Consider the following 14,770-nt stretch of genomic DNA (forward strand, 5'->3'; position numbering starts at 1 on the left):
CGAGCTCAGTGAGGTTGGATGGAGAGTGTTTGTGAACAGCAGTCTTCAGCTCTTTCCACAGATTGTCGATTGGATTCAGGTCTGGACTTTGACTTGGCCATTCTAACACCTGGATACGTTTATTTTTGAACCATTCCATTGTAGATTTGGCTTTATGTTTTGGATCATTGTCCTGTTGGAAGATAAATCTCCGTCCCAGTCTCAGGTCTTGTGCAGATACCAACAGGTTTTCTTCCAGAATGTTCCTGTATTTGGCTGCATCCATCTTCCCGTCAATTTCAACCATCTTCCCTGTCCCTGCTGAAGAAAAGCAGGCCCAAACCATGATGCTGCCACCACCATGTTTGACAGTGGGGATGGTGTGTTCAGGGTGATGAGCTGTGTTGCTTTTACGCCAAACATATCGCTTTGCATTGTGGCCAAAAAGTTCAATTTTGGTTTCATCTGACCAGAGCACCTTCTTCCACATGTTTGGTGTGTCTCCCAGGTGGCTTGTGGCAAACTTTAAACGAGACTTTTTATGGATATCTTTGAGAAATGGCTTTCTTCTTGCCACTCTTCCATAAAGGCCAGATTTGTGCAGTGTACGACTGATTGTTGTCCTATGGACAGACTCTCCCACCTCAGCTGTAGATCTCTGCAGTTCATCCAGAGTGATCATGGGCCTCTTGGCTGCATCTCTGATCAGTTTTCTCCTTGTTTGAGAAGAAAGTTTGGAAGGACGGCCGGGTCTTGGTAGATTTGCAGTGGTCTGATGCTCCTTCCATTTCAATATGATGGCTTGCGCAGTGCTCCTTGAGATGTTTAAAGCTTGGGAAATATTTTTGTATCCAAATCCGGCTTTAAACTTCTCCACAACAGTATCTCAGACCTGCCTGGTGTGTTCCTTGGTTTTCATAATGCTCTCTGCACTTTAAACAGAACCCTGAGACTATCACAGAGCAGGTGCATTTATACGGAGACTTGATTACACACAGGTGGATTCTATTTATCATCATCGGTCATTTAGGACAACATTGGATCATTCAGAGATCCTCACTGAACTTCTGGAGTGAGTTTGCTGCACTGAAAGTAAAGGGGCCGAATAATATTGCACGCCCCACTTTTCAGTTTTTTATTTGTTAAAAAAGTTTAAATTATCCAATAAATGTTGTTCCACTTCACGATTGTGTCCCACTTGTTGTTGATTCTTGTCAAAAAAATTAAATTTCATATCTTTATGTTTGAAGCCTGAAATGTGGCGAAAGGTTGCAAGATTCAAGGGGGCCGAATACTTTTGCAAGGCACTGTAATTGTTTTCCCCAATATTTTAGATCTATTATGCATATTATTTGTAGTGTATTATTAATTTCTTATATTTTAGTATTACACCTTTCATATATGTTCTGCCTTGAAAAATTGTATATATATTTTTTAATATTTGTCTTGTATCACTGTATTTATTTTCTTTTTAAATATTTTGGTAGTTGTTTCATGAAAAAAAAAATCATTTTATTTTCTAATACTTCTTTTTCCTAGGATTTCTTGGGAATTATTTAGGGTTTGTTTTTTTTTCCCCTTCTCGTATCAATCCAAAAATGACGAATCCAGCTGTTTTTCAAGTTTCCGTTCATTTTATTCACATCAAACATTTGACCTAGGACAAAATGTACCCCATGAAGTGTCCAAGGTAATGTAAGTTTGTACAAACTAAACAAGAGTTACAGATCTGCTAGTGTTTTTTCATGACAAAATACCGACCTAATATAAACACGACGAACCTTGCGCTTTGAGTATGTGAACTAGATTTTTGAAGAGGTCTGCATCAACTAAAACAAAACAAAAAAACCTTGAGAAAAAGTTGCCATGGGAAGAAATCCGTGAGCAGGAATTGCTGGTCGTGTCCATGTCGCTCTCGCTCGTGATGTCTTCCTCAGGGACTTAAAAGAAAAAATTAAAAATAACACAAACACACAATGAAATAGGCCTGCAACGAAGCATTATAACTTCTCATTTACCAATTCAAAATGTCCGTAAATGTGTTCAAAAAGGGGAAATTATCTGAAATTGACAGTGTAGAAACCAAGAGCGTAGGTTTGGTCTCAACATTGGTGGGGACGATGTAACAGCATAACCTGCAAGTACACTTTTTGCTCAGGACAGGACATATATATGACCCAACAGATTGGGTGTACGTGGACGGCGATCAACCAGTCAATCGCAATGCTAGTGTGGGTAGCACGCACGCAGCAGCCTTTTTTTTTTTTTTTTTTTTTTTTTTTTTAAATGTACATTGTTAATTAAGATTCCATGTCCCCAGAGTCAGCTTCTGCAGCTGGGGGTCGGACCGCCAAGGCCCCCGCCTTTGGCTGCCACCCAACTCTCTATGCACCCGACCCCTTTGGCCCCTTCCACGGGTGGCGAGTGCCCGACCAGGCCCCATGGGGACAGGCCCGGCCACCAGAAGCTTGCCTTCGAGCCCCACCTCTAGGCCTGGCTCCAGAGGGGGGCCCCGGTAACCCGCGTCTGGGCAAGGGAAACCTGACTCAATTTATTTTACTCATCATAAGGAGTCATTTTGAGCCATGCTTAGTCTGGCCCCTCACCTAGGACCTGTTTGTCATGGGTGACCCTGCCAGGGGCTGAAAGGCCCAGACAACATAGCTCCTAGGATCAAGTCCAAGGATCGGTAAAGTCTATTCAGGGGTACTTGAGAGGAGGTTCCGTCGGGAAGTCGAATCTCGGGTTCAGGAGGAGCAGTGTGGTTTTCGTCCCGGCCGTGGAACAGTGGACCAGCTCTACACCCTAGGCAGGATCCTCGAGGGTGCATGGCATGACGGCCGAGGAGCTGAAAATAACGCAACGCATTAGAGGTCGAGGTGAAACACAAGGAGTTGGAGGTGGAAGTCATGCATCTACGAGTGAAAGCTCTTGAGCTAGAGCAGGGTGCGGCTGCTACAGCCAGCCCCACCACCCCACAGTCACCGCTCACCGGTATGCCCCATGAAGGGTTTGATGTTAGCCGGCACATCGCATTAGTTCCGCCTTTCAGAGAGTCCGAAGTGGACTTGTACTTTAATGTTTTTGAAGGCGGTGCAGCTACATTGAATTGGCCCAAAAATGTGTGGCCCTTATTGCTTCAATGTAGGTTAATTGGTAAAGCTCAAGAAGTGTCCACTTCCCTGTCATTAGAAGACTGCCTAAATTACAATATTGTGAAAGCCACCGTCCTTCGCGCGTATGAGTTAGTGCCAGAGGCATATAGGCAAAAAATTAGGAAATGTGGAAAAACTGCCACCCAAACTTATGTAGTTTGCGAGGTAGAAAACAGCTTTGTTTGACAGATGGTGCCAAGCCAGCAAGATTCAGAATTTCGATAATTCACGTGAACTCGTATTGATGGAGGAATTTAAGAATTGTCTTCCTGAGACAATTGTCGTTTATTTAAATGAGCAGAAAACCACCTGCCTTACTGAAGCCGCAGTATTGGCAGATGAATTCGCATTGACACACAAACGTGTCTTCGTCAATAACTCGTCGTGATTCTGCTCCCATTGACAAACCTAGATCCCCTAAAACAACTCGCCGTAATCCTGTCACTTTCTCTTCAGCCGCAGAAACTCGTGAATGTTTTTACTGCCATGAGCGAGGACACCTGATTGGCTCCTGCCCCATCTTGAAAAGAAAGGAAGCCAAAACCAAACCACCATCCTCAATTGCATCCGTTCAGACTAGACAATTTGCTCCGCCTCACATGAAGTTAGCCACACCAAAACGGCAGGTTGATTCAGATTTTCAACCATTTGTCTCAAAAGGTTCAGTAATAGGAAACACAAAACTAGTCGCTATCACTATTCTGCGGGATACTGGGGCAAAACAATCGCTTATTCGTGGGGATGTCCTCCCTTTTTCAGCTGAGTCTTATTCTGGCTCAGATATCACAGCTTTGGGGGTAAAAATGAGTGAGGTGTGTGCACCGTTACATTTTGTGAATTTGAGATCTTGTTTTGTGAAAAGCAGAGTAAAAATTGCCCTTAGACCACATGGAGTTAATGGAGTTGATTTGATCCTCGGGAAGGATTTGGCCGGTGGGAAAGTCTTCCCTTCTCCCGAGGTTAGTGAAAATCCGACACTGCCAAATCATACAAAATTTGTTCCTGTTAAGTACCAACTTCATGATGAAAATCAAACCCAGTCAGTAGACAAAGATCAGCTAAGAGCTGCCCAAAACGCCGACCATAATTTGTGTGATTGTTTTTTTTTTGGGGGGAAATGCTAATATTCCATCATTTATCCATAAACGCATGCCTTTTGGACTCATATCATGCCACTTCATGTAATTACACACATCGCAACACCAAGAAAATGATAGAAATTAGGATCGATTGTCAAGCTAAAAGGACCCGCCCCCGAGATACCGGAAATCTAGCATATTGTGTGCGTGACGTCACGACTAGGAAACAACCGGCTCAGTGCTTAGTACTGAATGGCGGCGATGATGGCGGACAATTTTGTTGCTAGTTGCAGCGACGAATCCGACGTAACGAACATTCTTCTAATGGTGATGAGGAGAGTTATGAACCTTTCTTTGGTGTTTTGGGTTATCAATTTGAGCCCAAACGAAAGCCAATGTAGCCTAAAGAAAGGATCATTGAGGTGAGCAATGAAACGCATTGGCAACACTGGCAACAGATTGTGTGGGAAACACCGAATGGTTTGTTTTGCATTTCTTTTTGTGAAGCTGATACACCGTGACCGCAAAATAATGTATAGAATAATTATTATTTCTTGTGCTATCATCGGTTTTCGCTCTGCCAACCGGCACAAATATGAATGTGATTAGAGGATTTGTTCTATATATTTTACGAGCGATAATTTATACATGTGTCCAGTCCTATATCCAATGTGTGATATGTTTTTTATTATAAAAGAGTACTCACTCTGGCCATTTTCCTCCTTTGCTTTGCCTGGGGTGGTGGGGTGGTCTCATCAGAGCCAGTCATCGTCCTCTTTCTTGATATCTCAGGACATTTAGGTGGCTGCGCGTGTAGGTGGGCACCGCATCTGCTTTCAGCAGCAATTTCTTAGCAAAACCTGATTTAATTTGTCCATAGTTCGTATAGCTTTCAGGAGTAAAATGTGCACCACACAAAACCGTGCCGGAGGCTGGGTCTGCAAAATTAGCCCTCTTAGCACTGCTGAACTTTACACATTGTCTGCACATTCCAGCTCTTTTTCTCGCGTTCGTGAACTCATGGGTACTACATTGTGACAGGTGGCTATTTGTACACCACATAGCGTGACAGGTTTGAACCATTTTAGCGATTTTTTAATGAAACACGAACGCAACTCTCTTGTTGATAAACAACGATGGCACCTGCCTCGACCTATTGTTTCCTTGTTATGACGTCTCCGCCCTATTCGGCTGTTTCCGGAATACTTTCGGAAATGTTTGCAATTTTCGATAATTGCTCATGAATGTGATTTTTTTGTTAACTTTATTAATATTTGTTGTCTTGCCACATAACGGCTCTATTGATATCTCACAGCCCCTTAGTGTTTTAATACCCTTTAATTTGACTTTTTAAATTTTTGTTAGGAAAAACAGGGTTTCATAGATTGTTTTGTTTATTTTGGCGACTGTCTCCCTCAGAGCCATATAAAGAGACTGCTTTAAATTTTTCGTTTTTACTGGCTTTTCTGGGTGAGGGTTTGACGGGAGGAGCACACCCCATGTTGCGTCCTGAAACCCCTAGACCAGGGCGTAACAGACACGCTGGAGAGACTATGTCTCTGAGCTGGCCTGGGAACGCCTTGGGATCCCGCCGGAGGAGCTGGTTGAGGTGGCTGGGGAGAGGGAAGTCTGGGCTTCCCTGCTAAAACTGCTGCCCCCGCGACCTGACCTCGGAGCAAGCGGAAGATGATGGTATGGTATGGTTAATTATGATTAAGTTGTTTGAGCAACATATAAGGTTATGCAGCACCCCACGTCCCTTGCTTTTAAGGTAGCTCGTAGGAGGTTGTCTCCCTGAAATGTAGATCTTAGAGCAAAAAACAATGAGCACCTCTAGGCTGAATGATCAATGCAAAATAAATCTGTATTGACTTATACAAACTTTCATGTGTATTGGTTCAAGTAATACAACGTTCGATTCAAATCTTTGTTTTCAAAAACTACTAAACGAACATTTTGAAAACTTCCAGAATAAATGTCTGGATTTTTGAGCAAATTTAAATTGCAATATTTGAACAAAAGACAGAAGTCCTTATAATAGGCCCGAAAAGTGCTAGAGACTCTTTATCTGCCCAGATAGTCACTCTGGACAATGTAAGTGTAGCCTCCAGCGCCACAGTTAAAAACCTAGGAGTTTTATTTGACCCTGACTTATCGTTTAAAGCACACATTAAACAAACCTGTAGAACGGCTTTCTTTCACCTGCGCAACATTGCCAAAATTAGAAATATTTTATCTAAAAGCGATGCAGAAAAATTAATTCACGCGTTCGTTACATCGAGATTGGATTACTGTAACTCCCTACTTGCAGCTTGTCCTAAAAACTCTCTAAAAGGTCTTCAGCTAGTCCAAAACGCAGCAGCAAGACTTTTAACAGGAACCAATAGAAGAGAGCACATCACCCCTGTGCTCCAGGCACTTCACTGGCTTCCAGTCGAGTTTAGAATTAAATTTAAAATACTCCTTCTTACATTTAAGACCATTAATGGGTTGGGGCCATCTTATCTCACCGATGCTCTCGTTCCATACCGCCCCAACAGAACACTCCGATCTCAGAATGCAGGTCTACTGGTAGTTCCCAGGGTTTATAAAAGTACTGTCGGAGCTAGAGCCTTTAGCCACCAAGCCCCTGTTTTATGGAATCAGCTTCCAGCTACTATTAAAGAAGCCGAGACAGTCTGCACATTTAAGATTAGATTAAAAACGTTCCTATTCGACAAAGCTTATGGTTAGGCTAGTTGAAGTCGGAGTAGACTCACAGTTTAGTTTAAGCTGCACTAGAAGCTATAATGCTGGGGGCAGTACAGCCGCTGAGTTCTATCTCCTTTTCTTACTCTACCTACCACTTGTCTTACTTTATTTCTATTTTCCAATGTTAATATCTAGTTGTCTAGTCTCTTCATCACTAGTCACCCGGTGTCCCCTTTCCCCCCTCCCCTCTGGGGAGGGGCTATTTTTCAGCTGCAGCCTCCTGACTGTCCGGACCCCTGGCTGGATTGACGTCCTCGCTGCTACCCCCGTCTCATCTGACGAGAGGGACCTCTTCTTGCTCCTTTACTCCACTGTATTTTTACGGACTACAATTTCGCTTGCTAATTCCCATTAGCCGTTCTGGGGTTCCTGTCTATCCGTCCTGGGAGTGGATCTCTCCTGACTGTGGTACTCCCCAAGGTTTCTCATTTTTCTCCCAATTGACTCTGGAGTTTTTGGAGTTTTTCCTTGCCGGCATGGAGGGTCTTAAGGATAGGGGATACCCAGGACTTGAACTGTATCTATTCATCTTTGTTGCTTCATTTCTAATTGTGTATCATATTGCCTCTGTAAAGCCCTTTGAGACCTCTGTTGTGATTGAGGGCTATACAAATTGAATTGAATTGAACATGACTTAAATTATCTTAACATACACAATAAATACAAACTCATTTATAATCTCTCAACTATCCAGGAATGCAAAAAATAAACATTTGTCTTAAGACCATTCAACCTTGTCTGTGAATAAAGAAATTGAATATAACAGAAAAAAACTTTTCAGTCAGGGAAAAACAATAAAAATGGAGCTTTGTCCACAAGCATCTCTTTAAGTCTAAAGTTGCACCAGCAGGGGTGGCCACAGCGCCCCGTATGAATTTGTTGGCAACCCCGCTTGCCAGCCAGTATATCGTTAGATTGTAGTAGCATCAATTATGCATTTTGTCCCAAATGCAAAGGCAGGTAAGCCGCTGCTCCTCAACCTTCACAGTAGTCCCCCCTTGATGATCCACAGCCAGCATCAGTGATAGAGGAAGATCAGGAAGCAGCAGAACAGAGTCAGTCAGTCACACTGGTCATAGAAGTGAGGCAGGACTCCGCAAAAGCAGGTGTTCGACCTGTTTCTGGACCAACAGGTCCGGACCTGTTGGTCAGCGCTTAATTTGTAAATCATATGTTGCCGGAACGCAAAGTACATATGACAGCGCAGGGATGACTAGACACGCTCAGGTCCCGGAACACAGGCAAAAACTGGTGTCGAAAACAACACGCAAATGCCCACTTGCCATGCTGTGGGACTTACAAGCCTCAATTTCAGATAATATCCAGGGTATAAATGTTATGACAACAATTTACAATTATTTAGGATATATTCTGCACAGCACGGGCAATTGCCCATATAAACAAAGGTGGGACTGTAAACAGTCAGCGATATAACATTGCTATTGATGATTAATCCATGGCTCGGGACTCATCACCAAATATATCACTACAGCCCTTTTCACACACATATCCAGGGAAATTCCCATGTAAGGTGACGCGGGATGAAAAGATGTCCCGAGAACGAAGCGGCTTGGACGCTTTCACAGACTTGTCCCGCGTTGCCCACTACCGCTCTCTGTGCGGGGAGAGCTGCTGGCGCGATTTTATAAATCGGTCATGTACGTAATTTTTGTCGTAACTCCAGCCAATTTAAGCTCTCCAAGACTGTAAGTGGTGGCAAGTGGTAAAATGGGGCCTAAAAAATCCAGCCCGACCCGAGCGGGCATTAAAGCCCGGCCCGAGCCCGGTCAATTAACTTGATTTGAAGGGTCAAGCCCGAAAAAAACAACAACATTATATATTTTATTTGTAAGCTCAAGCTCAAACCCCCAAACCTCTTGAAATTTTATGTTTTATTTGTGAGGACTCAGGATAAGGATGAAAAGGGTGGGATGCGCCAGTCAGACCTGGACAACACTGCTTGCTTCTTGGGAAAACAGACTGGTTGCGTTTTGTGTTAATACATTTGTGACGATGCCTGTGCCTTTTGTAACGAATTCTCAGTTGGTAAAAAAAAAGTTTTCTCAATGTTTAAAAAGTCTGCATATTTTTATGATCATTATAAATGCATTTAAAGAATGAAATAACGCTGGAAAAGTTTGTTAAATACAAAGAGCTGCGGTTTTGCGGACACACAAAGGGGAAGATTAAAAAGGATCACATTTGTGACAATGTCTGCGTAAAAGGTAACGAATTCTCAGTTGGCAGAAAAAAATCGCAAGTTTCCTCAATGTTTAAATAGTCTACATATTTTTATGATCATTTTAAATGCATTTACACAACGAAATAAGGCTGGAAAAGTCTGTTAAATCTAAATAAGCAGATGCGGCTTTGCGGACACACAGAGGGGAAGATTAAAAAGGGGGCATGGCACGCTCTGGTTCTGCACTTATACTGTTTGCAATGACCATATACTGCGCCTTTGCTTTTTTATTCAAGTTATTTACTTATAACAAGTATTTCTTAGTTTAACATCCAAAAATCGTATACATGTGTATACATATATGAATATATATTTATTTTAAAAAGTTAGCGAGTGAGAAGCCCGGCCTGGCCTGACCCGAACGTAATATTTGGACATTTTAATTTGGTTATGTTTTCAATTTAATTTAGCTATTTCTCGCTTGCTATGTTTATAATTGCAATGTTTACCGCTTTGCGTTTTACTGCGAAGCGGGAGGAAGTGACGATAACCCGCTATGATATTTAGCTTTATCAGCCATCGTGCTCCCTGGAATTTAACACCTGCTTTCACGCACACCGCTTCCTGGATAAGTCACGGACATGACACTAGGACACGAACCGCCTAATACCCGCGTAATCTCTGTGTCAGTCGACACGGATATTGTTTTCACACACAACTGCTACACGGGTTAATCCCGCGACATTCCCAGTGTTTCAGAGCATGTGAAAGGGGCTGTAGCTAAGCGTTAGACTCTTTGTCAACGTTAAAATACAATACATTAAAAAAAAAAAAGTTTTTATATTATTATTATTTTCTACACACGAGAGGTAACGGATCTGCCCGGAACACAGGGACGCCAAAATCAAGAGGTGGTGGATCCTGTTCCGGCGTGTTCCGGCACAAATTAACCCCTGCTGTTGGTCCAGAAACAGATTGAACAAACTTTGAAGAAAGTAGAATATAAAGCCTGTTTTCAGTTGTTTCACTTTTTTTTTTGCCAAGTACATCATTCCACATGTTCATTCATAGTTTTGATACCTTTAGTAAGAATTTACAATGAAAATAGTAGTGAAAATATAGAAAACTCATAAATGATGAGGCGTGTCCAGACTTGGGACTTTTGTTTCAGGGTCATCAAAATTTTTTGCCCCCCCTTCCACAAAAGTCAAACTCTGCCTATGGTTACAAACTGACTATAAAATGTACGTAAAGGCTGGTTACAAACTGTAGAAGTGCTGGCTGTCTCGTTACCTGTAGGCATTGGTTCGAGTTGTGCTGTGCTGTGCTGTAATTCCAAGTGGTTCCTTGACCTGGATTAGGGGTTTTTAGAGGTCGACAGTGTTTTTTAGCCAGTGCAAAGTTTGCAACGCAGGGAGATATTTTGTCATCTTTACTGGACGAAAATATTAAACCATGGCTGTATTTCCAGTGTTCCAAATGCAGCCGTCCGTGGTACCTCTCCTCTCCAGCCTCTTTCATTATTTGCAACCTGATGAGGTAGCTAGGCTATGTCGTTATGGCCGCAGACTCTCAGCGCTCACACGGCATGGTGTGACTCATTTCTTTTTGTACCCCGCTGAGAAAACATATGATGTCACTTCCAAACTCAAAAGCAACATTTTCTATTCAAAATGCTCTTTGTACATGACTACAGTATTCTTCATTCTAAATACATTATGAGGCAATTGCAAAATAGTCACTAAGGAAGCATTGTTTTACGTGTACGCCCTTATTCAATATATTACGGTAGCAAATGTGTGCTCAATGCTTTTTGTTGTGACGTAATCCTGCCCATCACTGAGAGCTGTGTGGAGCGCACCCATGCGAGTATGTGTTATAAGTTGTGAATGCTGAAATAAATACGCCGGTTTTGGCTGAACGTCAAGACATGCTGTCCTGAATCATTTTTACCACGCACGGGTGGAGAGGTTGCCACCACTGCGCATAGCCCTCGTTAAGGAAACTAACTTTAATCAAATTACTGGTTTGGAAAAATGAACTTGTTAGATTGTTCGTTACTAAAACAATCAGATTACAGTAACGCTTAGTGACAAACACTGCTTGGGGGAAATCACTGCTTTATTACATGATAGGTTATATTATATCCAGGGGTGGACATAATTTTTTTGCCCAGGTTCTCAGAGGAGGACCTGGAGATGTGACTTGGTCCTCATTGAGCTTGAGAGCCAACCCGCCTGATGCTATAAATTTATGACAAGCTTTACTTAGAGCCAGTTAACTTTAATTAATTATATTAACAATTAATGCTTGATTAACATCAACTGGCACAACAAAATTGCCATTACTTTGAAGTGAAATGTAAAGAAATAAAAAGCACCAGTTCAAAATAAAGGGCATTATGCGGCTCCCACATTAACTCCAAGCGTTTTTAAAAGTGGGATGTCCTCCTCATAAGACCTCATTGAACGTGCATGTTTAGCTTTGTAAAATGGGAGTAAAAACACGTTTGTCAGTGCATGTCGCTGTTCATTACCTTTACTTGTCCATAGGGCGAGTGGGGTCCTGTTTGACATCGATAGTTTGCTTAATTGCCACATGCTGGTTTTTTTCGTGCTTTTCAAAGTTTGGATGGCTGAAATTCTTTCACCCTACATAATATGCGCTGCTCTTATCGGCGACATTGGGATTCTCACGGCACATTTTGTACCGCATTTCCGTGCGAGCATCATTTGCTTCTAGCCATGGTACCTCCTGTAGCCACTTTTCAGCAAATGTCCTTTTTTTCGGGAGGTCCGGTGACGTCTCTGTCGTCTGTCTGTCTTTTGACGGGGGTGGGGGAACACGGAAGTAATTACTCAGTGTGGCCTGCCTCTTTGACATTTTGAGAAGTTATTTTCTCGTGTCCGCCGCAAATACAGTGGTCAGCCATCGGTACGCAAAAGCGTATGGAAACCGTTGAGGGCCAGCGCGTTTGTCTACGTCCAGTATGCATGTGCGCATGCGGACCACTTATGTGCACCCCTGATTATATCGAGTGAGATGTGCGCAAGAGTTACGGTGCATAAAAAAATAAAAAAGTTAACATCACATATACTGCAGTAGTCACGTATGTTCTCTGCAGCACAACACCACTCCTTGACAATGAATGAAGTGATGAAGGTGATGAGGTGCCGCTCACAACCGTTAGAATGAGCACGCTCACAGTAATGCTCATAGAACAAAAATATGATGCGTTAAAGAGCATACGACACCAGAAAAAAAGTCTTAAATGGCATTATTATGTGAATTAGAATCATATTTTGAGACGATTCGACCATATACAACAATTTAGCAAAGCGCAGATGACGAGAAATTAGTCTTTTAATCTGCCGGTTAGCCACGCCTACAATTATAGGGCTTTAGCGTCCCCAACAGGTGGATGACGTCAGCGGTAGACTAGGCTCATCGGTTTTACTATTCAGCCCATTGAGGGGGAAGTGTTCAGAACGAGGAAAACGAGACGAAGAGAGCTGCAAAATGTCATTGTTTCAGTCTCTCTACTCCCAATATTTTTACAGGATATTCTTTTTATCCAAGTATTTTCCCCAATAGCTATATAAATGGCTTGAGAAGGACCAGTCAGCCCGTCGAGGGGGAACTATTCACAATGAGGAAAACGCGACGAAGAGAGCGGCAAAATGTCATTGTTTCTGTCTCTTTACTTCAATGTTTTTACAGGATATTCTTTTTATCCAAGTACTTTTCCCCAATAGCTATACAAATGGCTTGAGAAGGACCAGTCAGCCCGTCGAGGGGGAACTATTCACAATGAGGAAAACGCGACGAAGAGAGCGGCAAAATGTCATTGTTTCTGTCTCTTTACTTCAATATTTTTACAGGATATTCTTTTTACCCAAGTACTTTCCCCAATTGCTAAATAAATGGCATGGTCATGACAAATAACTTGTGCTAAATGGAATATAAAATAATAAAAATCCATTTATTCAAGACGACATGGCAAAATTACTCCATAATGGTCAAAACAGTCGACTTTACCTTTACTGTCACACCTGCCGAACGATATTTTATGACACCTAAATCGGACATATGTCATTTCCCCTCCCCAGCTTCGGAGAATGTAAACAGACCAGAAGGAGTGACAGCTAGCCGACATGCTAACCCGAACCGAGGGATGTTTCAAAGTCTTCGAAGTGGAAAATCACACATAACTAGCCTGGATTATTTGACATGACGACCCGGTTGTCGAGTTTCTTTGCGGATCGGCAAACCACCCGGCGGAGAGCAATTTACAGTTCGTTCCCTGGAGGAGGGTGGCTGGAATTGTTGTGTAGCTAACGTGCTAACAGCTAACTGCTAATGAGCGTGAGGATAGCTTTTTACATGCCTATCAATGATCAAACGTAAGTAGTCCTTTATTAAAAGGAATTTTATAGTGTTTACTTTGTAATCACTGTATTCGTATTTGACATAATACAAAACAAGATGTTTACTCACTTCCTTGTAAGTCCAATGGTCCCACAGTAAATATCCAAGGTGAATGGGAACCTTTTGAAACTCCAAAAAGGCGCATACGCCTCTCCCGCATACAGAATGATTTTTCTGCAGCCGTTTGGCTGGCGTGATGCAAAAAATAAAAGTATTAATCCGCAAAATCAGCTGAATCCTTCGTCCTCATACACAACAGTACACTGTAGCGTGAAGAGGACGTCTTCTACCGTACACGTCACAGCGCCCTCCTCCTCAATGCGAGACCGAAGCCGGAAGTCACTCATTTTCCTGGCGCGGGATTCAAAAAACTAAATAAATATAGCGATCGCTTCCACACACATCCAAGCGGTCCATATCATTCAGGAGCATAAAATACCGCGTGTATTATGAAATAAACATGCTTTTTCGTGTCACAAGCACTTTAAGTTAATGTTGGCCCATAATATGAATGCGTTCATGCACAACACTGGCATTGGGGGTGCTTCTTGTTTTAGCAGAAACCACATAGGTTGAACAGTCTGTGCTGGATCCGTTGGAACAAAGACCGGGACCCACTGCGGTTTGACATCACTGCTTTAGATTCAACTTCGAGGACCTATGCCGCTCTTGCCAACTCCATATGAAACTTAATTTATGAAGGCATTTTAGGGTCTCACAATGTGGCAAATGTCAACTTTGTTGCGGAAACTGAAGGTTGAGGAAATGACTGACAAACAGGCCTTAAGGTCAAAGTGGAAATTCAATTCACTCTTAATTTCAGTGGAATTAAAAAATACTTTTGACTAATGCCTTCAGTAGTCACCTTCCAGTTACATAGTCAAATACTAAAACTAGACAAGCTTGACTCATGCTCTTTTATGACTTCTTTTTTCAAATGAAGGGCGAGCACATTGTGAGGGTTAACCTCAACTTTCTTTAACCTCGGTCATTGCGACAGACCGGAAACGGCAAAGAGTTCCATGTGGGTGGAAAGAGGGGGGAGCATCATTTATGTTTATTATGATCCGCTAATGATGCTAAAATTAGCCCACTACGTGGTAAAAATAAACAGCACGCCGCTTCTTGTAATCCCTGGCTGCGTCACATTCACACGTTTTGCAATTGTCGTGACTGAGAAGGGAAATTGCATCACC

At 42.4% G+C, this 14,770-nt stretch overlaps 1 protein-coding gene across 2 annotated transcripts in view; it reads right to left on the reverse strand.

Annotated features, from left to right (window-relative positions):
• Positions 1-2,299: 2,299 nt before the first annotated feature.
• The window catches only part of LOC130911339 (zinc finger protein 391-like), an 82,650-nt gene continuing 70,179 nt past the window's right edge, over positions 2,300-14,770 (reverse strand). For both annotated transcript variants that reach the window (XR_009062017.1, XM_057829222.1), the window contains one exon: positions 2,300-2,827. Coding sequence is in view for 1 of the 2 variants with exons in the window: in XM_057829222.1 (XP_057685205.1) it covers positions 2,778-2,827 (50 nt within the window). In the remaining variant the exon portion in view is untranslated. The remainder of the gene's footprint in view (positions 2,828-14,770) is intronic.

The sequence above is a fragment of the Corythoichthys intestinalis genome, unplaced genomic scaffold (assembly GCF_030265065.1).
Source record: "Corythoichthys intestinalis isolate RoL2023-P3 unplaced genomic scaffold, ASM3026506v1 HiC_scaffold_28, whole genome shotgun sequence".
Lineage (NCBI taxonomy): Eukaryota > Metazoa > Chordata > Actinopteri > Syngnathiformes > Syngnathidae > Corythoichthys > Corythoichthys intestinalis.